The following is a 24,533-nucleotide window of genomic DNA, read 5'->3' on the forward strand; positions in this document are numbered from 1 at the left end:
AAAGAGTTTCTGTATAGCAAAAGAAAGTAGCATCAGAGTGAACAGGCAATCTGCAGAATGGGAGAAAAATTTTGCAATTTTTCAATTTCAAAATTTTGCAATTAGACCCATTGACAAAGGTCTAATATCCAGAATCTAAAAGGAACTTAAACAAATTTATAAGGGAAAAACAACCCCATAAAAAAATGGGCAAAGGATATGAACTGACACTTCCAAAAGAAGACATTTATGTGATTAACAAATACATGATTCTTATAAGAAGAGAATTTCTGTGTGTATTATAACTAGGAATCATTCTTTTCCTGCTTGTCTGCTGGGCAAGGTAAATTGATTAATGCATATTAACTAAGAAAATAGGGACTTAAGAACTCACCATTAGATGCATGGATTACAACACTCAGTTCTTCAATTCTATCAGGAGAAATTATAACCGGGTGAAAGACACCTTTAAATTTCACTTCAGGCCCTAAAGGATAAAAAAATAATAAGACTAGAATAAAGGGACTAACTGCCTTTTAAATTTGAAATTATTATTAAACTAATACCTTTAAATATATAAAAATTTGTATTCATCTGTTTATTGCCAAATCACATACAGAGAGAATGGCTGGATAGATTTTCATTAAACTTGGAAGACCCTGGAATTGTCAACCTTGAAACTTGGGCCATATGGTATGCTCAGAATTCTCTCTGGGAAGACTCTAAGGGCTCCTCAACCTGAGCAAACACTGGATGCAACAGGAAGACACTGTAACTGCTGTTTAAGTAAAACATGTTATACCTATTGAGACACCCCGAGAGAGGAAAGAAAGAGCAATTTCAAATTTGAGGCCCAGGTCAATCCCCAAATGGAAAGACAAGACAGCTGTCACTGGAACTGCTGCTGCTGGTTTGCTATGGAGCAAGCCCCTTGGGTGCAACTCTGCACACTACTCCGATGACAGGCGAGAAGGATTTACTTAATACTAGTTAGAAAGTCTCTTGAGCAAGCTCAGGAAGTCTAGCCCAAAAGATTTAAAATGCTATTTCAGACTGCTTTTCCTGAGAACACATGTATATGAAGTTTCCCTGCCCCCTCCGGCCCCACCCTAAGCTCTTTTCCTCAATTTCCCTATAAGAAGTCCCTGGGGTTCTACATACCCACGGAGGTGTTTCCCATAACAACAGGGGACTGGGGATACTTGAATTTCAATTCCAGCAGTTCCTTCAGGGTCACGGGGGAAAACCATGCCATTCTCTCACCGCCGAACATCCTGGTCCTTTGGGGCTGTTTCTCAGCCATTATCTATTGAAAAAGCAATTGGGATTCAAGGTATCCAATGGTGCCATTTCCACCTGTTTCCACTCAATCATTAGCATTGTAGAAACAGAAAGAGAAAATACACATCACTAAAAAATAAAGTACAAAGTGACCTAAAAGTAGAGCTTTACAAGGAATCAGAGTTCAGAATAAAAGCACAACAGTTCTTTACTCCCGGGAGCTGCTCAGTCTATCTCCCTTTAGTGTTCTTATGTCTCAGAGAACTTCATTTTAATGTTTGCAAATATAGTAACATGCTGAATCTTGTTAAATCATTCCATGGAGGAATAAACTTCAGCAAAAGTGGAAGTAGGAAACATGTCTACACAGTGTGTGAACCCACACACTGATTTCACGATTTTGTAGATGCTATCTGCTGCTTCTTACAGTCAGTTCAGCTGTCCCCTCATGGTGACCCCACCCTCATTCCTCCTCTTCTTCCTCAGTCCATACTTTTTAGGCCTTGAGATAAGGATGACAGAGAGGCCTTACCTATTTGCCAATCAGCTTTTGAGAGAATCCATAAGCAAATACCCTTCCTGATATTTCACCATGAATTCTTCCAGGATGAACTCAACATTGCTTTACTTACCATTAGCTCAGGAGGAAATATCAGTTCCTGGGTTGGATCCAATGGCAGAAACTCCTCTTCTGTGAAGAGTTTTGGACTTGTCTTAAGAAGAGAACATATCAGAAGTTATTGTTATCAAGCAACTTTAAAATCCTTTGTGGAATAAGGCAAAAGATAGACACATGGTCAGATACAGCAAACCGACAAAAAAGTCTAGTGGCCAGCCATAATCCCTGAGCTCCAAAGCAAGGGCTCTGACACAAACCTGGTCATCAGCAACTCAGTGCTGATGCCAATGTGCCTCTGGGGGACTCAACTCCCTGCATATTCTCTTTGGAGTCTGGGGACAGCAGAAGAGGAGGTGGCGGCAGCACACACAGCTGGAGTAAGAACAGCTCCCTGAACCGCTCCTGTCTCTACTCGCTCTACCTGTACTTTCATTTCCATGACGTCTCCACTTTACTTCTGGCCCTTGGAAAATAACTTGAAAAATGCTTTTAAAAATTAAGAGACACTAAGGAACCAATGTGTTTTCCTTCCTGTAGATAACTGTATTTAAATGGGAATAATATCTGGAATGAGGACAAAATTGCTATGACAGAATTTTTTTTTTAGAGAGATGGAATGAGAATGAGAGCGAGCACATGTTGACACACCTCAAAGTACTCAACTTGGGTAGCCATTTGTTTATCCTAAGAGTATGTTGGCTCATGCTCATGTCCTGAGAAAGCCTTGTAAAAGCTCTGCATTTCACTGACCTCACTTCCTTCCTCAAATTCTGGCAATTCATTGATTCCTTGATCCAAACAGCAAATCCCATTTTCTTTACTTTGACAGCAACCTGAAGTCTAGTGGACAAAAAACAAATCACTAGGAATTTATTGCTGATTCTACTAAGTAGTAAATAAAGCAGGTGAGTACCAGTTGAAACATAACGCTGAATCAATATTGTTAGATGCCGTGAAAGAGAGCCATTTGTACTTAAACATATCCAAACTAACTTTAATGAAAAACCAGAGCTAATAGGAAATTTTGAATAGCAGTGATTATGAAATAAGTTAAAACACATAAATACCTTATAACTAAGCCTGGCACATAGAATTAAATATTAATAAAATAGTAATAATGATTAGTTAATATTTTTAGTATTTTAAATATTAATAAATATTAACAAGTATTATTACTGTCATCTCTGTTCTTGTCTATGACACACTAATTTCATAGTTTAACATCCAAAGGGCAATCTTATACCCTTCATCACAACCTTGTTTATTCATTTATTCATTCAACAAATATTGAGTATTTATTGCACCATATAGTCATTGACCAGCAATACTCAATGACTATATGGTGATTGGACTCGGAGACATACAGCCTCTGGTGTGAAGCAGCCCACAGTCTGGTGATGAGATGGGATAGCAAATGATCAGTTGTACCACATTGTGACCAAAGCTGTGATGGGACATGCAGATGCCCATTCCATGTTCGCAGAGGCCTATAGGAACACCAGGGCAGGGCACCTGACCCAAGCAAAGAGGTCAGGAAAGACCTCTTGGAAGCAATGACACACAGCCAATGTCAAAATGCTTGGGTGTTCATTATGTGACTACCAAGGCAAGCTCAATGAATGAGGGTAAGTGTCCTGGTCAAGATCAAATAACAAACAGCAGCTAGAAACCTTGAGATAAGAAGTCGCCAGGTATTAGTAAGATGGCTGTCCCCCTAACCACTGACAACCCCTACCATTCTGTTTCATTGGGGAAAGCATACTCAAACATGTGGTCCTTTCCACTTACTTTACAGAAAGTCTTGCATGCATCAATTATGGGACTGTATCCAGTGCAACGGCACAGGTTACCTGAAGGAGAAAAATCCAGCCCTGTTAACCAAGTGACCCAGATAAAGGCACTGTCTACCAAGAGTGTGACGGAAGTAAAGACCCTATCATAGAGGAAAGCTCTGTTTGACATTTTAGTTCACCTAATCTACAAAGTCAGATCTTTTCATCAGCAACTTGGGATATTTAATTAAGAATCTTGAGGCAGATTTTAACAGCTCAGGCATTTGTGCTTTCTCCTGTAAAGTTGTTAATGCCTTCTGCTTGTGATAGGTGCTAGAACAACACAATGATTTCAAGCCAAAAACTTGCTTTACAGTCACATTCAAGAGCTAAGCCTCATTTTTAAAAAAAATTATTTATTTATTTATTTATTTATTTTGAGACAGGGTTTCACCCTGTCGCCCAGGCTGCAGGTACAGTGGTTCAATCTCGGCTCACAGCAACTTCTACCTCCTGAGTTCAAGCGATTTTCCTGCCTCAGACTCCCGAGTAGCTGGGACTACAGGCACACACCACCAGGCCAGGCTAATTTTTGTACTTTTAGTAGAGATGGGGTTTCACCATGTCAGCCAGGCTGGTCTCAAATTCCTGACCTCAGGTGATCCGCCCACCTTGGCCTCCCAAAATGCAAGGATTACAGGTGTGAGCCACTATGCCCAGCCAGCCTAATTTTTCTTTAAAACAACAAAATCCATTTTATTGAGCTGTTATTGACACACAAGAAGCTGCACAACTTGGTAAATTTGGAGATAAGTCTTACACCCATGAAACCATCACCACAGTCAATGCTATAAACATATCTATTACCTCTAAGTTCCCTCCCACCATTTATTTATTTGTTCATTTATTTTGTGGTTACTACAACATCTGCCCTTTTAGCAAATGTTTGAGTATACAATACAGTGTTGTTAACTATAAGCATTATGCTGTACAGTATCTCTAGGACTCATTCATTTTGCATAACTGAAACTTTTTACCTTTGACCAATACCTCTTTGTTTTCTCCTTCCCCAGGCCCTGGTAATCACCATTCTATTCTCTGCTTCTATGAGTCTGACTACTTTAGATTCCTTGCATAAGGGATCATGTAGCATTTGTTCTTCCGTGCCTGGTTTATTTCACTCAGCATAATGTCCTCCAGTTTCATTCATGTTGTTGCAAATGGCAAGCTTTACTTCTTTTTCTAAAGAAAAAAACCCTCATTCTTAACACTTACTGTGACAGTTACCAATTTATTGAAAAAAAAAAAAGAGAGCACTCTAAGCTTCAGCTGATAGAAAGATCACAGTTATTATACAGCAGCTAAGGTAGTTATTAAACTGTGAAAGCATCAGGTGTATTTATTTACAATACATCATTAGGCCAGCGTTTCTCTCACAGTATGGTCCTATATTCCTCCTCCACCCCCAAATCTGAAGTCTTATTTAAAAAACAATATTGCTGAGTCAAACTCTCTAGGGGTGGGTCCCAGGAATCTTTATTTCCCACAAATTCCCATGTATGATCTACGTACCCTGAAATCTGAGAACCCCTTGTCACTTATTTACATCATATACAGCCATGAAATCAAATTCATGATAAGACCTAAAGGAAATCAGGCAGAAGACGGTTTATGAGCAATGTTTCTCCTATGTCCATTTGTTCTGATTTTCCCTGGAACATTTTTGCAGAGTAAGTGTACATATGAGCTTTAGGCTCATGTTCTCCAGCAGAGAAGTGAGGTCTTCAGGAGGCCTGAGACAAAGACAAACAGAGCCATGGAGAATTTCACCAGAAATAGGACTTGAGAGGGTATCATTTAAAAAACTTGTTTAGAATCTTGTTGATGTGGATATCCCCCTGCCACATACACACTGAGCTCTTGAACTTGACAAAATCACTCTAGAGTGGATAGAGACCGTTCTTTGCAATAAGTATCAAGTATCACCGTAAGATCTCAGTCTCTGACTTCATGTGTATCCATCAGCAGCCCTCTGATGCTGAATATGGTCCTGAAAGCACCCACCCAGTAGGGAGAGTGGTGAGGGAGCAGCATGTGGAGATAACAGGACTCTTCCCAAGGACTGATGAATAACCGGCTTTTCAATGATTATGAAAACAAGCAAAAGATACTTCAGAAATATACCAGCCAAATGCAATGTGTGGGTCTGGTTTGAATCCTGATTTGAACAAACTGATTCTTCCACTTATTGGGGGTATAACTTTGAGCAAATCACTCTCCCCAAACCTCAGTTTCTCCATTAATGAAAAGAGGAAAATAATAATACTATCTTATAAAATTTTGTGAGGATTAAATGAGGTAATCTTCAAATAGTATTTAATGCAGTGTGTGTCACATGAATGGTATCCAGTATTAGCTGTTGTTATCATTATCATCGTCATCGTTTAAAAATAAAAGCACGCGGGAGGCTGAGGCACGAGAATCCCTTGAACCCTGGAGGTGGAGGTTGCAGTGAGCCAAGATTGCACCACTGTACTCCAGCCTGGGCAAGAGTGAGACTCTGTCTCAAAATAAAAATAAAAAATAAAAACAAAAAGCATGCACATATAACCTACCACCAAGGGCATCAGTTAATTGATCCAGAGTGGGCTCTGGGTGGTTCCTGAGCAGGGTGTAGATGGACATCACCATCCCAGGTGTGCAGAAGCCACACTGCGTGCCGTGACACTTGGCGATCCTCTCCTGGAAGCACAGAAAGGTTAGGAATGCAGAATCTTGGGCCCCATCCCAGGCCTAGTGAATCAGAGCCTCCATTCCAGCAACATCCCCAGGTGGTTCGTCTGCCTGCTAATGCTGCAGCAGAGGCCCCTGAGAACCCTTCTTATCCTAGGTGCCTCCCACCCCAGGGCTGGGTTGTTGTTAGGTTGGGCCTCATCTGCTTTCCAGCTTCACTTAAGGAAGTGGTTGTCAGTCTTGAGAATCACCCGGAGAGTGTTAAGATTTCAAGCCCCACACAGCACCACAAACCAACTGACAGAGTCTCTGGGAACCCGGCACAGGCATACATCTTTTAAAGATTCCCAGATGGTTGGTTTCAATGTGCAGTTGTGACTGTGAATTACTGAGATAAAGGAAGTCCTTCAGAGAAGTAAATCAAATTATACTCAAGTTGAGAAGTGAAACAAAAAGTAAAAATAAAAATTAAACATAAAACGCTTTTTTTTTTTAAATATACCTTTTTCTCTCCCTAGCATTTTTGCTTTGGAGTCTAACTTCTAAGATTGAAGTCGATTTTGGAAGTTGCCTTTGGGAAACATTGTAACAGTGGGAGTTCCATGTCAATTGGGAAATGAAAGGGTGTTGTATGCCTGTGTTTGACCAGGTCTCACATGGGCATCCAGGCAGAATTCTCTCCCTCTAGCTAATATTTCATAATGATGTAGGCAAAATTCTCTCCCTCTAGATAATGATCTTTCAAATAAACAGAATCCAAGATTCCTTCAAATCTAGAAAATTTGAATAGGCAATTTTCTATGTTGTTCCTATCTTTTCCTCATATGTGATCTTCATTAACTTCAATAAAAAATGAATAGAAATGGCAATTTTTTTTTTTTTTTTGAGATGGAGTCTTGCTCTGTCACCAGGCTAGAGTGCAGTGGCATGATCTTGGCTCATTGCAACCTCTGTCTCCCAGGTTCAAGCGATTCTCCTGCCTCAGCCTCCCGAGTAGCTGGGACTACAGGTGCACACCACCATACCCAACTAATTTTTATATTTTGGTAGAGATGGGATTTCACCATGTTTTTCAGGATGGTCTCTATCTCTTGACATCGTGATCAGCCCACCTCAGCCTCCCAAAGTGCTGGGATTACAGGCATGAGCCACTGCACATGACCTAGAAATGACATTTTTATGGGCAACATATACATCAAGAGTCAGGTGTCTGAAGATGCCTTTTCGCTTGAGGCTAAAACTCAAACAAGGTGCTTCTTTAGGAGAAAAGCCAAAAAATTTATTGACAGCTCCTATCATCTGCCTTCCAAACAAGCTCTAAGTATAAAAAAAAGTAGCTGAGATTTTCACTCAGCCTTAAGATCATGTTATTTTCCACTTTATTAAAAAAAAACACAATAAAATTATATCCCGCAATGCACATGGCTCTTTTCTCTTTCTTCCTTCCTTCTTTCCTTCCCCTTCCCCTTCCCTCCTTCCTTCCCTCCCTCCCTCTCCTTCCTTCCTTCTTTCCTTTCTCTCTCCCTCTCCTTCCTTCCTTCTTTCCTTTCTCTCCCTCTCCTTCCTTCCTTCCTTCCTTCCTTCTTCCTTCCTTCCTCCCTCCCTCCCTTCTTCTCCTTCCTTCCTTCCTTCCTTCCTTCCTTCCTTCCTTCCTTCCCTCCTTCCCTCCCTCCCTCCTTTCTTCCTTTCTTTCTTCCCTTCCTCCTTCCCTCCTCTATCTCTCTTTCTCTCCTTTTCTTTCTTTTGACAGGGTCTCACTCGGTCGCCCAGGCTGAAGTACAGGGTATAATCATGGTTTACTGCAGCCTCAACCTCCCAGGCTCAAGTGATTCTTTCACCTCAGCACCCTCGAGTAGCTAGGACTGCAGGTGCTCACCACCATGCCCAGCTAAATTTTGTATTTTTTGTAGAGATGTGTTTCACCATGTTGTCTAAGCTGGTCTCAAACTCCTGGGCTCAAGCAATCTGCCTGCCTTGGCTTCCCAAAGTGCTGGGATTACAGGTGTGAGCCACTACACCTGGCTTTTGTTCCTTTATGAGCTTGGAAAATAGACAGATCCCATCTAATTAGAACACAGAAAACAAACCCACAAATGTCAGGGTTTTCTTAGAGAAGAAAAATTTTTCTGGGCTTTCAAAAGCATCTTTCAAAGAAGTTAGTCATGAACACTCACATATCCCAATATACCAGGCTTTGCTCTTATTCCCAGCTAGGCTGTATCTGTTAGAGTGGCCAGGCAGCAGGCCAAGCTGCTCTGTTCTCTTAATTTCAGGGACTCAATGTCATGAGGTTTCTAAAGCACAGAAACTCCATAAGGAAGAGGCACATCCTCACCTGAACAGGATGAATTCTGGTGTGGGTGCTTCCTATGCCTTCTACTGTGGTGACAGCAGCACCATACAGAGAACAGATGGGAATCAGACAGGCATTGGCTGGGTGATGCCTTCAGAATGCAAAAGAAAAGCACAAATTACAAGTTACTTCACATCCAGTGGGAAAGGGTCCAGACATTCACTGAGCTTCTCCACTGTGGCAGGTTTTTGTATAATGTCCTCAGGTTTTGCACAAACATTGTGTCCTTAGCTCAGGCCCATTTTTTATACAAGTGGAATCTGAGGATCAGTGATTTACTCAGGGTCACAGTCAGAATGTCAGAGGCAGGATTAAAATTAGTCCTCCTAATTCTAATTCCAGGGTCTCACTTGTCAAAAACTGTCAAAACTTTGATGGTTTTTCCTCTTGAGAATGTCCAATGAGGGGTTGACATTCTCTAGTCACAGGTAACCACCCAACTGTGGCAGGCCAGGTCTCCATTAGCAACCAGAGCAGTCAGCCTTCACCAACACCTCACTGTCACTCTCTTGAATGTAGAAGGTAAACATTAAAGAACTGGAGAAACTGGTGCCTTAGTACAAAAGCCAGAATGTAAAAACAAGGCCATTAACACCCTGCCTGGGTTTCCTCAGAACCTAAGAGTTCTGTTAAACTAATGGAGACGTTCTTACACACCTTGTACACCTTGTACCAGGATCTACTTTAGACTAAGTCATTCTTCCAAGGCTCTGAAGTAATTGTCTAGACCCCAGGCCCTAGTTAAAGATTAGACAGAGTGAAACACTTTGGCTTTCAGTTTGTAGGTACACTGAATGTATATAAGCACTAGGAAAAAACCAGTAACTTAGAATTGTTCTGGTGAGTTATTTCGACCTTCTCCCTGTAACTGGTTGCAGAAATAAACTCCTTTCTTTCCCAGTCTGTCTGCTTCTTGTTTTTAGACCACAAGAACAAGCCTCCAGGCCTCATTCTGTCTGGGAACACACACACCTAGAGCTCATTCCATCTTCCAGGCAGATGCTGGACCAGGGGTTGGTTGAGCAATAAAGTAAAAGTGATACCATGCTTCAGAAGAAGAAACAGGGTGTGGGATCCAGAACTCCTCAATCCCACAGGATCACTGCTAGAAAATGTCCAGCTCACAATGACTCCTAAGTATTCTCATTCACCAAACAGAACTATGAATGTCCAATAAACACATGAAACAAGTATTCAACCTTAAAAATCAAGGGAGACTCAAGCAGTGAGAAACACGATTTTTGTCAAAAAATGATAAACATTTTTAATATTTGTAACATATATTAGTAGCAATGGTTTGGGAAAATGAGACTCATACTGCTTGTGAGAATGGAAACTGAGCTCTCCCTAAGAACTGCTGAGAGACATTTCACAGGAAGACAAAAACAAACCTTTAAAATGCACACTCTCTTTTACACATTGCAATTCTACCTCTACGGATACATCATAAGGAAATAATCATAGACATAAACGTATCTATAGGAGTGTTCATTGATGCATTACTCATACTAATAAAAACTAAAAATAATCTAAGTTAACAGTATTTGGAGGTTGGTTTTGGTATGCCCAAAAGATGGAACATACACAGCCATGAATGAATTTATTATTATGATAAAATATTAAGGAGAAATTAACAAAATATACAGCTTTTAAACAGTATGTACAGTATGCTTTAATATGTATATACACAAAAGAAAGATTCAAATGATATTACTCATTTATAAATAAGTGCAAATATTTATTGAGTGCCTCCTATGTGCCAGGCAGAGTTCCACATGCTAAAATTCACTGGTGAACAAGATAGATAAAACCTCTGCCCTTGTACAGTGCATATTCTAGTTGAAGGAAGGTAGCACATATGTATATGGACAATACACACATACAAATGTATTAACTGAAATGTTGAGAAGTGCTATGAATACATTAATACAGGCTAACACAATGGAGAGTTGTAAAGGTGAGGTGGAGCACAGCTATTCAGTAGGTGATCAGGGAGGGTTGAGAATGTAACTTTATAAAATCTGAATGATTTGAAGGGGCCAGACATGGAAGGCAGTGGGACAAAACACACACTTAGGCCCTGAGGCAAGAATAAGTGTGGGATGTTTAAGTACAGAAAGAGGGATTAAAAAAAAAGTCCGGTGAGGCAGGAACATAGTGAATGCAAGGGGAGTAGTGTTACTAAGGGTTAGAGAGACAGGCAGGGGCCAAGTAGGTAATGGTAAAGGCTTGATAGTAAAGGCATGGAGTTTACTGATAAGCGATCTTTCAATTTAGATGTAGAAAGTTGTAAGAGACTGTCACTGTCACTCTAAAAAACAAACTAAACCATAAGAGGAACATAACCACATATTTTTAAAACTCATCAGATGCTGAGTACATAGAGAAACTTTATGAGTAAAACTTAATAAATGAGCTAAACTCTGTTATGCGACAACCCCTTCATAAGAGAGAAGATACAACTGCTCTCATCCCTGAATTACAATTATGCTCTTCCCGAAATTGAAGGAGGAAGAGGAAACTGCCTTAAACAGGAATAAGGAGAAACCAGATCAACTTTCAACAAAGTTTGGATGGTTTCATGTGGGCTGATAACAACAGACGGAAATACAAAGCTGGACTGCATTATTTCCAATCTCTTCCCTACCAGAGATCACTGAGTGCCGGGAGTACTTCCCCAAAAATAGGCAGGGAAGGAGAGCTAAAATAAGATCTTCAGGCATACTGGTCCTTAAACAAAGAAGGCTGGGGGAAAGACAGGATACCTGAGAGAAAACCCTACATACTCAGACTTCACAGAGTATAGAGCAGTCACCACTCTCTAGAGGCTATAGACAGAGTAGCATGGCTGCCAGAGATCTCCCAAAACATGGAAGGTGAGATAGGCAAGAAAAGAGAAATCCCCAGTGAACTAAAAAGCTGACAGCTAGGCTGTAAAGCAGGGAGGAATGTCTCAGAGTTCAGATAGCAGGTGGTTTGGTTGTGGAACACAGGCAGATACCTGAAACCTCATCAGTGCTCAGATCCTTAGGCTTCAATTGAGATCTGTGACACGATGTAAAATGTTCTAACATAAGCATAATTGGAGTCCCAGAAGAACAGAGGGAAGACTATGTGGCACAGAGTAAATATTTGAAGAGATAATGCTTGAGAAGTTTCCAGAGACATCAACACACAGATCCAAGAAACTTGGCAAACCTGAAGAAGGATAAATACCAAACATAAACAGATGTTAAACATAATGGGAAGCCATTGGTGGCTTTTATGTAGGAGAATGACTTGATCTGATGGTAATTAAAGCAGAATACTCTGGCTGCTGTATAGAGAATGCACTAGATGGGAACAAGGAGGTGAATTAGGGACTGGAAGAGTAATATATGAGTGTGATGACAGCATTATTCTCCACTGCAATTTCAGCCTAGCCTTTCCTCACCAGACAGGGAGTCAGGCAGCCATTCAACTTTTGACAGGGGATTTTTGTTTTTCTTAGACAAGGTTTTGCTGTGTTGCCCAGGCTGGACACAAACTCAAGCAATACTCCTGACAGCCTCTCAAGTAGCTAGAAATGCATGCCACTGTGCCTGGCTTTGATGGAGAATTCTTCGACTATGTTATCCTCACTTATGCTACATTTCTCTCCCAACACTTTCATATTCCTGGGACCACGTCTTTCTTGGTCATCATTGCACCCCTAGTGTCCAGTTCTTTTCACATGGTAGGTACTCAATATATATTTACCAAATGAAGGAATATAACAAAGTTCAAAATTATAAAAATTCAACCATATCTGGACTTTGCTACACGGTACCTTATTCTCTTGGTGATGGGGTTATATCGTGATATCATCACTGTACATGCACCACAGCCTCCTCCTCCACAGCCATACTTGGTTCCTGTGAGTCGGACTGGAAGAGGCATAGTTAAAGATCATATGTGTTACATAATTCTCTTTCTAGGATAGCCCTGCCAATAGGAGACAGCAACACCAAAGACTCTTAAATGTACAGTTAAGTTCAATACGTATTCATCACATGATGTATGTATGTCTTACTATTATAATACAGCAGCTATAATATATAATTTTATAAATTCTTGATTTTTTGTGTATGGTATATCTTGTATCCTCCCTTTGAAAACAATTGGAACTCAGGTTGCCAAAAATAGGGCTGAACTGAAAAAAGAAGAGTCTATATATGTAAGGGCTTAAGTATTTGAAGGTATGAATACATTGCACATTTATTCTCAATCTTATCTCTGTCTTTAATGACACAAAGCAAAATGTTAAATTGTAGATAATTCTTGGAATATTTGTGTCATGTTAGCCATGTTTGTATATTTCTCTGCCTTTCAGTGGCAGATACTGCCATCTGTTCCCTAATATCTGTTCTCTTATTATTCCTTAGAAATAGAAACCCTGATTTTTAGCCACACACAGGGCTTCCCAGAGTAAAAAATATACTTTCCCAGCCTCCTCTACAGCTAGATGGAGTCAATAACATTGCTGGCTAATAGGATGTAATTATAAGTGTTGTGTACGACTTCCAGGAGAAAAGTGCCCTCAAAAGGAGAGAGGGACTTCTTTCTTTGCTCATTACTTCTTCCTGTTTGCTGGAATTCAGATATGAGGGCTGGGCCTCCATTAGTCATCTCTACTGTGGGGAGAAAGCTGCATGCTGAGGAAGGTGCTGCTTGGTTCCTCAACAACGCTGTGACACTGCTTTACCAGCCTTGATCCTCCTACTTGTGGGCTTTCCTTATGCAAGTGTGATAGCCATGTAAACACACCTCACAGACCTCCCTTCAACATGGAGGGTAACTGACCAAGAGATCCTGTTGCTGCACTTTGATAGTGATCACTTCGGTTTTCATTAAGGCCATGCCTCCCATGGACTGCCCTTCACCAATGGCTTAGTGCTATGGAGAGACAGGAAGTCCTTGTCAACCATCCCAGTGGTTCTGAAGAATATGCCTTACACAAACCAGCAGTCTAGGGACCTTCCACTCAATCTTATCTCCAGGGTCAGACTTGCATGGTGATCAAATGGCTCCCTAAGCCTGCTCTGACTCCCTCCCTACTTCCTTTCCCACAGGCACGTCTAATAAAATCCTGGCACATTTAATCCCATTTTTGGTGTCCACAATCCTGAAGAATCTGAACTAACACAGTGAAAAAGAAACAAAACTTCTACCTTCTATCCTGTTTACCATGAGGTGGGGTTTTCCGTCACTCATGGTGAACCAAACTTTAAATATTACACATAGGTACTGTGGATAATCAGGAAGTAACATTCATTGTTTTTATGTCTAAATATCTTGACTGACTTTAATGAGCATATTTCAGAAACATTCATGTGTCTGAAAAATAATTACTGATGATTTGGAGTTGTTTACTCTTTTGGTAATTTTACCCTTTCCAAGGGAAAAATGTACACACCCCCATTGAAACATAATTTTGCATATAATTCAGTAGTGTCTGCTACTCTCTGGTAGCCTACTGGAGTTCACGCTAAAAATCCATTCCCTACATGCCTTTTATTTGGAAAGTTTTTCTAGGATAACATTTTCAGGTTTAGTTTTTCCATTTATCTTTTACTTTCATTTCAGGTGACTTCTGTGCTCTCTTTTTCTAATGGGCACAATAATTAGTTCTTAAGGACAGAATATAAATATTGTGACTGTTAGTTCTAAAGGATGCTTAATTAGGTCCTTTTTAAAGTTTCCATTGCTAGTTTCTCCATTTTATACAGAGACTAGAAAAGAATTGGTTCTTCTGACAGCCAAATGTGTGTACTGCCTATAAAACTAAAAGATAGGGCTTTCTCAAAGATGGACATAAAACCATGATAGTAGGGAATATGTCTCAGTGTCTATAAAGGCATGTTTGAAATATCATTTAATGAGGAAACTGGAGTCATCCAAATACACACATGCATACACACTCAAAGTAAAGAAAAGGATACGCTTCTTCCTCAGATAAGGCAACAGCATTGTTTCAGGATCAACATTTTTTTCTGTCACCTATACCAAAGGGAAAATAAGAATTACCCACACAAAGCTGAGAGAGCTAATATGAAATTCACATTGGCAGGATCACACCAATTTGAACGAAATTCATGTTAATTAGCTCTTCTACTCATATATTCAAGTAGATTTCAGCTTTATGGAACACCTGTGATATAGGAACCACCTCTCTTAGGTGTAACCTTGAGCCCCACCACGATCATGCTACTGTCCTTGGTCTTGAATTATCGCTATTATCTAAGGCATTTGTTGTTTCCACTAACAGGAACATTTGCTCCTGTCCAGTTTTTTCCTAGAATGTCTAAAGCAAGTGAGAGTAAAGACATTAGTAGAACAGCTCAGACTAGAGAGATAGAGAGAGGGGAAGATGAAATAAGAAAGGAAAGGAGGGAGGGGAATTGCTGGAATACAATAGCCTCTGAGAAACTGACATAGTTAATTTTTAAAATACTTGTTTATCTTGTTCAAATAATTCTGGATTCCAGTAAAAGACAACCAGCCATGGCCCCAATCAAATAAACACAGGGGAAGATAAAACATGTATGCTAAGAGATGCAAAGCTGCACAGCAAAGACACACTTAGGCAAGTTCATGGGAGCAGCCTGGCAGCGCAGCAGTGGAACAGCAGGCTGTCTTTTCCCAAGGATGACATAAAAATGTCATGATTGTGTTTTCCAAAGTGATTGTTTTCTCTTTTTTCACTAAAATCTTGACATTTCTTTTAGATTCACAGAACACATAGAAGCATGACTTGCTTTGCCATTCCAGAAGCTGAACTCGTCTTTCACCATATTATGGTAATTTTCCGTTCTGGGAAGTAGGTGAGGAGTGGACAAATGCTTATTCTAGGGCTGCTGCCTCATCCTCAATTCTAAGAGGCCGTATGCCATGCAAGGTGAGGGGTATGGCAATTGCCAAGGTCAGATCTGTGCCCTAGAGGAGTCTGCAACATAGAAAGATGTGTGTGTGTGTGTGTGTGTGTGAAAAGAAAAAATATGGGGTACCCCTTAGGTATCTTCAACTTAATTGGCTCCCAAATGTAACTCTTTATTTTCCAAACCTACCTACTCCTCCCTTCTTTTCCCTAAGCTGTTTAACGGCTTCGGCATCTGCTAGGTCATCTAAGCTGAAAAAAAAAAAAAAAAAAAGGCTATTTTCAACTTTTTTTTTTTTCTTTTCCAATCCACTACAATCAAGTGTCACCAAGTTCTTCCACTTGGGCTTCCAATGACACTCTAGACTCCTTTCTCTTCTACTGTCTCTACCCATGAGCCCATATCACCTATATTCTGGACGATTATTAAGAGCTGCCTAACAGGTCTCCCTGCCTCCACTCTTGATACCACAATATCGTCCTCTACACCACGACCAGAGTGACTGCTGTAAAACCCAAGCCTGATTATCTCATGTATATGCCTAAATTTAACGTGGCTCCTGGCTGCCAAACTGCCATGCTAGGAATTCCTGAATCATGGGGATGCTTGTTAAAATGAAACCTCTATGGAATCAGGATTTCTAGTAGAGGGAACCAGAAAATGTGCTTTTTAAATAGGTACACTGAGTGGATCTTAGGTGAACTAATAGCCAAACATTTCCAGAATACAAGAAGAAATTTGAATTCAGGCTTCATAGATGAAGTGGCTAGTCACAGGGGTACATGGATTTTTTTTTTTTTTTTTTTTGCATGTAGTGGAGGTAAAAGTGCTACTGTCCTTGGTTCTGAATTATCGCTGTTCTGAAAATCCTTCCTCACTTCTTGGCAGAATTTTGTGACATTCTCCACCCTGCTCAAATGTTCTCTATGGAGAGTGTTGCCACATAAAACACCACCCCCCATCTCCAAGTAACCACCCTCCTCTTTGTTCCCATGGCTGATGTCTTCACCTCTTCTTTTATGACATTTTTTACACTGTATCATAATTATTTGTGTATGTACAAGACTATCTCGATCCTGAGAGAAGCCATCTTCTGCTATTCTTATTTATATCAAACACTGAGCTTGGTGGTGGAGATATATCACAGGATGTAATAAATGTTAATTAAATGAATGACTAGAACATGATATGTATGATTTGGTATGAGATACCAAGAAGGAATAATTTCTCACAGACTTGGGCATCTGAACAGATGATAAAAAAGAAAAACACAGAAGTTATCAATGGCAGAAACTATAGGTTGTCTATCCTGGCATGCATTCTTCTTTCCTTCCTTTTTGCTACTTGGAATAGGGATGAAATGGCTATAACCCCAGCGGTCATCTTAGACCATGAGGCAACATGCTAATGGCAGCAGAGAAAAAAAAAAAAAGAGAAGAAACCTGGGTCTCAGATAACACCATAAAGCTTCTGCCCCAACCTCACAATGTCTGTTCCTAGATATGATGGTAAACCATAGAAGCCCAATTTGAATGGATGGACAGAGTCTGGATAGCCTAGTTAGTACCTAGTTAGCAAAGAATAGCATTTTAGGCTTGAGGAATATTTCTATATTTGAGGAAGGAATTCATGGAAGACAGTCATGCTTGATTGGGTATTTGTTCCAGGAAATGTTTCAAGGGATTGGAATCTGGCTCAAAGTCCCACTGGTTTGAAATATGTTTTTGTTGTTTTGATGTAGTGGGTGTTTGCGTTTGGAGGAAGTGGGGGCAGGGATCTAGCATGTATCTTGTCCTGGCAGCTCTGGGAATGGAACAGGGAGGTTAGAACTCAGATAGAGGTTAGGAGGTGTAGCAGGGCTGGGTAACAGTTACTCTGGTTGACTCTGGATTGGAGAGATGTTGCCAGTTCACAGGTCAGGGTCATTGCCTGTACTCATCTCAGCATAGCCTTGAATGTTGCAAGGGTGGAATCTGCCCCTCTGTATCACTGCCAGCCCTTTTTAACCCAATGTAACCAAGTCCAAGTTTACATTGTACTCGGTTAAGACATCAGTTTCCTCTGTGTGCTGCCAGTGACTAGTGCCTGAGGAGTCCCTGCCAGATCCAAAACAGAGTCAGAAAGAGAAAGGAAGAGAGAGAGAAGAGGGGAGAGAGTAGAAAATAAGGAAAAGGTAGAAGTGCATGTGAAAGGACAAGGCTGAGAGGTAGAAGAGGAAAGAAAGGGGTGTATGCTGTGAGATGCAGTTAGTAGAAAAGAACAATAATCCACAACAGCCTCAGTGGAGAGAAAGAGGCCTCAGGGGACAGCCATAGGACACATCTTCCTGGGCTTGATTGCTTTAAAATTCATTTTGCTTGTTACTTCTGCTTAAGTTACCTCCATCTTCTCCTCTTTTCTCTGAATCATTACAGCCATTCCAGAAGCCCAGAAATTTCCTCTCTCAGCCTTGTAAACCAAGAACCTTAGAGAATGCTAGCCAATAAACAGCTCTTTTCAGATTCCCACGCCAATACCAAAAGTCTACATTTATTGCACAAATAATGCAAGATGACTGCTAAGAAGCAGTCATCTTGACACTTCCAAGCAGGTTCTAGCTCTACTAATGAAGCAGATAATTTTCCAGTCCAGATAGTAACAATTGTTTCCACATACCAAGTGTTAACTGTGTACATGCGCCTTGCTAACCACTCTCCATGCCACTTAATCACCCTCAATTTCAGGGGAAAATGTTCTGTTATTAGCTCCATTTTGCAAAGGAGAAAACGGAAGCTCAGCGACATTAAATACCTTGCCTGAGGCCCCAGAGTTGCCAAGTGGCAGAGCAGATACCACAGGATTCAAACCCATGCCTGACTAGTTCCAAGGCCCATACCTTTGATTTCCATACCTCATTGCCTCATGAAATGATACGCTTCAGTTCCTAAGTTGAGGTTGGAATGTGGCATCTATGGCAGAATTTATTCACAGGCTCTTCTTCCCTAAAACTCCATGTTAAATGGGTCATCTGTTCTTCTGGGGGCCTTGGTAGAGTGAATAAGATTACAGAAATCTCTCTCTGTAATACCATCTGCCTGATGACAACTTTTGGTGACCTGAGAAAATTTAGCAAAAAGCAGAATAGAAGCCAATCATGACATTTACTGTCTCCTAAGTGGCTTCACTTCTAACCTTCTTTTTCAAAGGTGAGTTTTTAATTCCAGAGATTGCATTTGAAATCAAAATCCCTCTTCTAAGGTAGGTTTTCTCTCTCACACTCTTCTCAACAGTCCCTTGCTCTCTGAAAACAAGAAGTTCATGCTAGGCTGGGTACGGTGGCTCGTACTTGTAATGCTAGCACTTTGGGAGGCCAAGGCAGGCAGATCACCTGAGGTCAGGAGTTTGAGACCAGCCTGGCCAACATGGTGAAACCCCATCTCTACTAAAAATACAACAATTAGCCGGTTGTGGTGGCTCAAGCCTGTAGTCCCAGCTACTCAGGAGGCTAAGGCATAAGAATCGCTTGAACTCAGGAGGTGGAGGTTGCAGTGAGCTGAGATCACGCCACTGAACTTCAGCCTGGGTAACAGAGTGAGATTCAATGTCAAAAAAAAAAAAAAAAAAAAAAAGAAAAAAGTTTATTCCAGTTCTTCCCATGTAAGTAATCAGGCTTGTTTACCAGTACTGAAGCACATACCCAACAGAATTTAGAAGGGAGGAAAAGGAAAGGGAAAGGTTAACAATTTCTTTTGATGGGTAATTGCAAAAACAGAATCAGTATCTCCACAGTATACTTTACAAATAACCACAGGACATTTGGTCCATAGACAAAGTGAGCCCATAGGTAAGAACTATCTTATCTAATTTAAAAAATCAATAGACTACCAACTGTTCTTGGCCGTGGATGTTAAAAATCCCAATATTTGTTTAGAAGTAGGGGAAAGAGAAGCAAGGAGATAATTAGACTCAAAATCCATTTCTTCATTTAACCCAAACACTTACCATCACCTATAAAGCCCTAGTAACGTGGACCCTGGCCATGTTGCCAACTCCACCAAACTACCTACTGAGCACACAGAAATCCTTCCACCTCAGGACCTTTGCACCTGCCATCCCCACCCTGGATGCTCTTTCCCCAGATGTTTGCATGGCTTATTCCTCACTGCATCCCAGTCACTGCTCAAATGCCACCCTTTTAGAGAGTCCAAAACATCCATCCCATCTAAGTATCCTGCACATTCTCTGTCCCACTGCTGTGCTTTATTTTTTATACTAGCACTTCTCACTTCCTGAGTTTACATAATTCCATGTATTTATATTCTTGCTATCTCCCCAGCACAATTTAAACTCCATGCACGCAGGGACTTGTTATTTCTGTGCTCTGCTGTATCTCATAAGTCTGGGACACTGCCTGGTATATGGTAGGCCCTTAACAAATAAATGGATTGAATGCTCATGTTCACTCTTCATGAAGTAAGTAGCATCATTCTCTTTTAACAGAGGAACTGAGCCTCCAGGAGGTTAGGTTTTCTCAATTAGAATTAGAACCCAAATTGAAGACTTGTTTGAACAACAAAGCCAGTGTTCTGTTTACTATACCATTCCATTATGCAGAAGAAGAAAAAATGACATAATGTCAATCACCTGACTCCATTGTCATATTTCACCCTCACAGCAGTCCTGTGAAGGGGTCCTAATGACCCCCACTACAGATCAGGAAAAACAAGTTCATTTTGTTCAATGTGTAACCCAGGCAGCAGGGGCAAAGTTTTTGAGGGGTCTAATGTACAATTTGGGGGATCCTCTTTAAGAAACATAATACAAAATCACAAATGATATTAGGCTGAGGGCCTTAGAATAGGCCTCACAACTAGGGTCTGATGCTTCACCCTGTTTAGCTTCCAGGGGAGGCAGCTGTTGCTGGTCAGGAAAAGTGCTGTGGCTGCCCTTAGCCAGAAGCAGGGGTCACAGGTGGCTCTGAATGAACCAGCACCAACACAAGCACCAGGGAAAGCAGGTGCCACTGGTCTTGCTTGGTTGTTAGCTCTGTTTCTTTTGTTTTTAAGAGACAGGATCTTGCTCTTTTGTTCAGGCTGGAGTGCAGTGGTGTGATCACAGCTCGCTGTAACCTGGAACTATCTTAAGACTCAAGTGATCTGCCCCCCCTTCGCCAGTAGCTGGTACTACAGTCGTCCACCACCACACCTGGCTATTTTTTTTGTAGAGATAGCGTTTCGCCATGTTGCCCAGGCTAAACTCGAACTCCTGGGCTCAAGCAATCCTCCTGCCTCGGTCTCCCAAAGTGCTAATTTCAGGCATGAGCCACACTCTTAAGGAAGCTCCTTAACCTTCCTGCCTCAGTTCCCTCCTTCAAAGTGGTGTCATTAAAACTGGGACAACATTAAGAGTGAGCAGAGTTGATGCTCACATTCAGGGGGGTGTCTTAAAGGATGCCCACGGGGCTTTGCTGCCCCCAAACATCGGACACTGCCTGGAACTGTCCCTCGGGTTGCCAGAGTGAGCCCAACTTCTGAGGGGACAGAGCCCGACCCAGCAGTGGACCCTGTGAGGACATTGGAGCCTCCAGAGCCTGACTTGTGTTCCGCTCCGCTAGGAACAAGCTGTGACTTTGGAAAGTGACGATTTCTTCATCTGAGAAACGATGGTTTGAATGTGTTAGTCTCTGCAGTCCTGTCCCGACTCGACTCTAAGTTGCTCTCTGCGCTTCCAAACGCACCCAGCGAGCTAAGGCTCAGACATCTCTGTAGGCTGCTCTCAAAGTACTGGGGGACGTTCCCGTTATCCGCTGGAGCTGAGGGAGGGAAGGTTTGGGAGTGCTGACCTTGATGGGCAAGAATACTTTTTTCCTTACTGTTTAGGGAGGGCGTGTGGTTGATAATCAGGCTGTGAGCCTCACAAGGAGAGGAAAGGGGAACATGAGGAAGGTGGGGGCCCAAAGAGCCAGAGCAGTCCCTGAAAACGCAGCCTTTACCTGCCCGGGAGGCAGGGGTGAGAACGCGAAGGCGCCTTTACCTGCCCGGGAGGCAGGGGTGAGAAAGCGAAGGCAAAGCCGCTGTTAAAGGAAAAAGCCAGGTCCGTGCCTGAGTGCCTTAAGCGGCGGGCACGGGCACGAAAGGATGGGACGAATGGCAGGGGCTCCTCTCTGCCCCGACCCGGGCTGCAGGTCTGGTCGCAGGGGCAGCCCGCAGGCGCTCACCTTGCGGCCGTTAACGTAGAAGAGCAGCTCCGGCGTCCAGTCCATGGTGGCCGCCGCGCGAGTCCGAGGGCCCAGAGCTGGAGGCAGCGGCGGCTCTAGGAAGTCGCGGGCAACTGGGACCCGGCAGCACCTACCCGCCGAGTGGGGCGGGGCTTACTGGAGGCCAACTCACCCACCCCGACGGAGAAAGCCTTGATAAATATCCAACGTTCCTGAGCTCTTTGCCAGGAAAACTCTCCCCAGGACAACAGCACGTGTGTGGGCGGAAATCATCTGGCGAAGATGAAGACGACCCCTGCATTAGGGGTACAGAGTGGTGTAAATATAGTCAATAGTTCTAGTGAAGGATGGATAATAGTTTTATTCAAAGAATTCCAGTTGATGAATGAAGAAATACTAGAATTAGAAAAAACTGCAACCCCATATTAAAACTACTGCTCAGACAATGCTCAACAATGGTTATAAAACAACTAGGTGTAATGTTGGAGAAATTCATTACAAGGGATAACCTTTGAACCCACTGTTCAATGTCAGCATCCTTACTAATGAAACACGGAGATGATACGAGATTAAGGATCTCCTCGCTAGGGGCGCTTAGCGTCTGTGTAACACCCCTCTTGCGTCTTAGCAAACATTGTAAGTCCTGTGACATTGCTTTGGATGGTCTTACGTTATTGCATATTTTAGATGATGTTCCAGCTAGATTTAAGCCTGTGAACAGTAGTTCGTCCCCTCCAATCAGGCCTGTTGTAGTCCTGAACTCTTCAGTGTAAACCATCATATTTATGCCAACTCTGCTGAAGCAGGTCTTAAGGACAACAAATAGGTTTACAACTTTATCTTTTAGAAATATAAGGTTGGTGCAAAAGTAATTGCGGTTTTTAACATTACCTCCAATGGCAAGAACTGCAATTACTTTTGTGCCAACCTAATAATTACTCATTTTAAAACAAAGAGATATCTTGAGATAAACTTAAAAGTTTCATCACTATTTACAGTTTATCCAGTAACTAACCACAACGTTTATCTGGTAAATAAGAACAGAGATGTAAAACATATTGGAAAACTTTTAAAAAATGATAAAACTTGGAAAATACAGCAAAGCATAAAAATAAAGATTACCTATAAGCCCACAACTTACAACTTTCCACTGTTCACTTTTTAGTCTATCCTCATTGTTTTGAAATATGCACTGTAACACCTTTAAAAACTTAAGTAGGATTAAACTGTTTTTCAGACTTCCTTTCACTTGACATACCTTAGAACATTTTCCCATGTTATTTCATTTATGTAAACACAAAAATTTTGTGAAATTTTCCGAAATTTTCCAAAATTTGTACATAAAAGTGAAGAGTGCAACTGGCATCTGCCTGTCCTTCACTGAGCTTTAACAATGGTCAACATTTTGCCATACTCCATTTTTTTGTAGTATTTAAAAGCCAATCCTGGACATATTTTAGCCCTAAATACTTCAAAAACACACATACACATTTTTTTTTTATTCAGCCACAATGCCATTTATCTGTATCTAAGTCCATTTTTTTTAGTCAGCCGTAATGCCATTTATCTGAGTCTTTTTTTTTTGAGACACAGTCTCGCTCTGTCGCGATCTCAGCTCACTGCAACCCCCACCTCCCCAGTTCAAGCGATTCTCCTGCCTCAGCCTCCCCAGTAGCTGGGACTACAGGCACATGCTACTACAGGAACCATTCCCAGCTAATTTTTGTATTTTTAGTAAAGGCAGGGTTTCACCATGTTGGCCAGGATGGTCTCAATCTCTTGGCCTCATGATCCACCCGCCTCAGCCTCCCAAAGTGCTGGGATTACAGGCATGAGCCACCGACCCTGGCCTAAAAAAGTCTTTTATACTTGACTTCTTTGAATCAAACAAGAGCTGTGCAATGTATTTGCATGTGGTCTTGTCAGTCTTCTGTGATCTAAAACAAACTTTTTAATACTGTTAACATGTTGAAAAAGAAACCAAGTAAGTTGTCCTATTGAAATGAACCACTTTTTCAATGTGGGTAATTGCTTCTCCGTAGTGTTATTTTTCTACCTTATTTATTTTTTATACGCTAAATATTAGATCTAAAGCTTTAAGTTCAGGTTCAATCTTTTGGGGGGAGAGAACACTTCATAGGTGATACCATATACTTAATACTGCAGTACAGTAGGAAGCATATGGTGTCTGGTTGTTTCAGTTGTAATGATGCTGACAATGAACAGTGGGTTCAAAGGGTTATCCCTTCATAATGAATGTCTCCATCAACATTTCACCTAATTGCTTTACATCCATTGTTGAGCATTGTCTGAGCAGTAGTTTTAGTAAGGAGTTGCAATTTTTCTAATTCTAGCATTTCTTCTTTATTCATCAACTGGGATTCTTTAAATAAAACCATCCATCTTTCACTAGAGCTATTGACTACACCCTACAGCACTCTGTACCCCTACTGCAGTCTCTCAAAGTGTGGTACTAGCACAATCCTTGGACAGACTTACCTGAAGCATCTGATTAAGATGCAGATTTCTGGGCTCACCCCTTTAGTGGTCAGATATTGTCTAAAACAGTTTTCCATCTAGGTAGAATAGAGTCTGAGTAGTCATTTGAATCCAATAAGCTATGTATTGATCTCAGATATGAACAGGATTTATTACTTCTTATTACTGGAAGACCAAGTGATCTTTGAAACAAAGTTATAAAAAC

General features: G+C 41.3%; 1 protein-coding gene across 1 annotated transcript in view; it reads right to left on the reverse strand.

Moving 5' to 3' along the window:
• Positions 1-22,102, reverse strand: part of LOC116551970 (aldehyde oxidase) — an 86,111-nt gene extending 64,009 nt beyond the window's left edge. The window contains exons 1-10 of the mRNA XM_032278723.1: positions 21,830-22,102; positions 14,698-14,755; positions 12,546-12,642; positions 8,720-8,828; positions 6,267-6,393; positions 3,668-3,729; positions 2,630-2,719; positions 1,893-1,973; positions 1,141-1,285; positions 374-466 (exon numbers count right to left, since the gene is read on the reverse strand). Of these exons, the coding sequence (XP_032134614.1) occupies positions 374-466; positions 1,141-1,285; positions 1,893-1,973; positions 2,630-2,719; positions 3,668-3,729; positions 6,267-6,393; positions 8,720-8,828; positions 12,546-12,642; positions 14,698-14,755; positions 21,830-21,874 (907 nt within the window). The 5' untranslated portion in view covers positions 21,875-22,102. The remainder of the gene's footprint in view (positions 1-373; positions 467-1,140; positions 1,286-1,892; positions 1,974-2,629; positions 2,720-3,667; positions 3,730-6,266; positions 6,394-8,719; positions 8,829-12,545; positions 12,643-14,697; positions 14,756-21,829) is intronic.
• Between the last annotated feature and the right edge of the window lie 2,431 nt (positions 22,103-24,533).

The sequence above is a fragment of the Sapajus apella genome, unplaced genomic scaffold (assembly GCF_009761245.1).
Source record: "Sapajus apella isolate SASKATOON/1434 unplaced genomic scaffold, GSC_monkey_1.0 scaffold10, whole genome shotgun sequence".
NCBI lineage: Eukaryota > Metazoa > Chordata > Mammalia > Primates > Cebidae > Sapajus > Sapajus apella.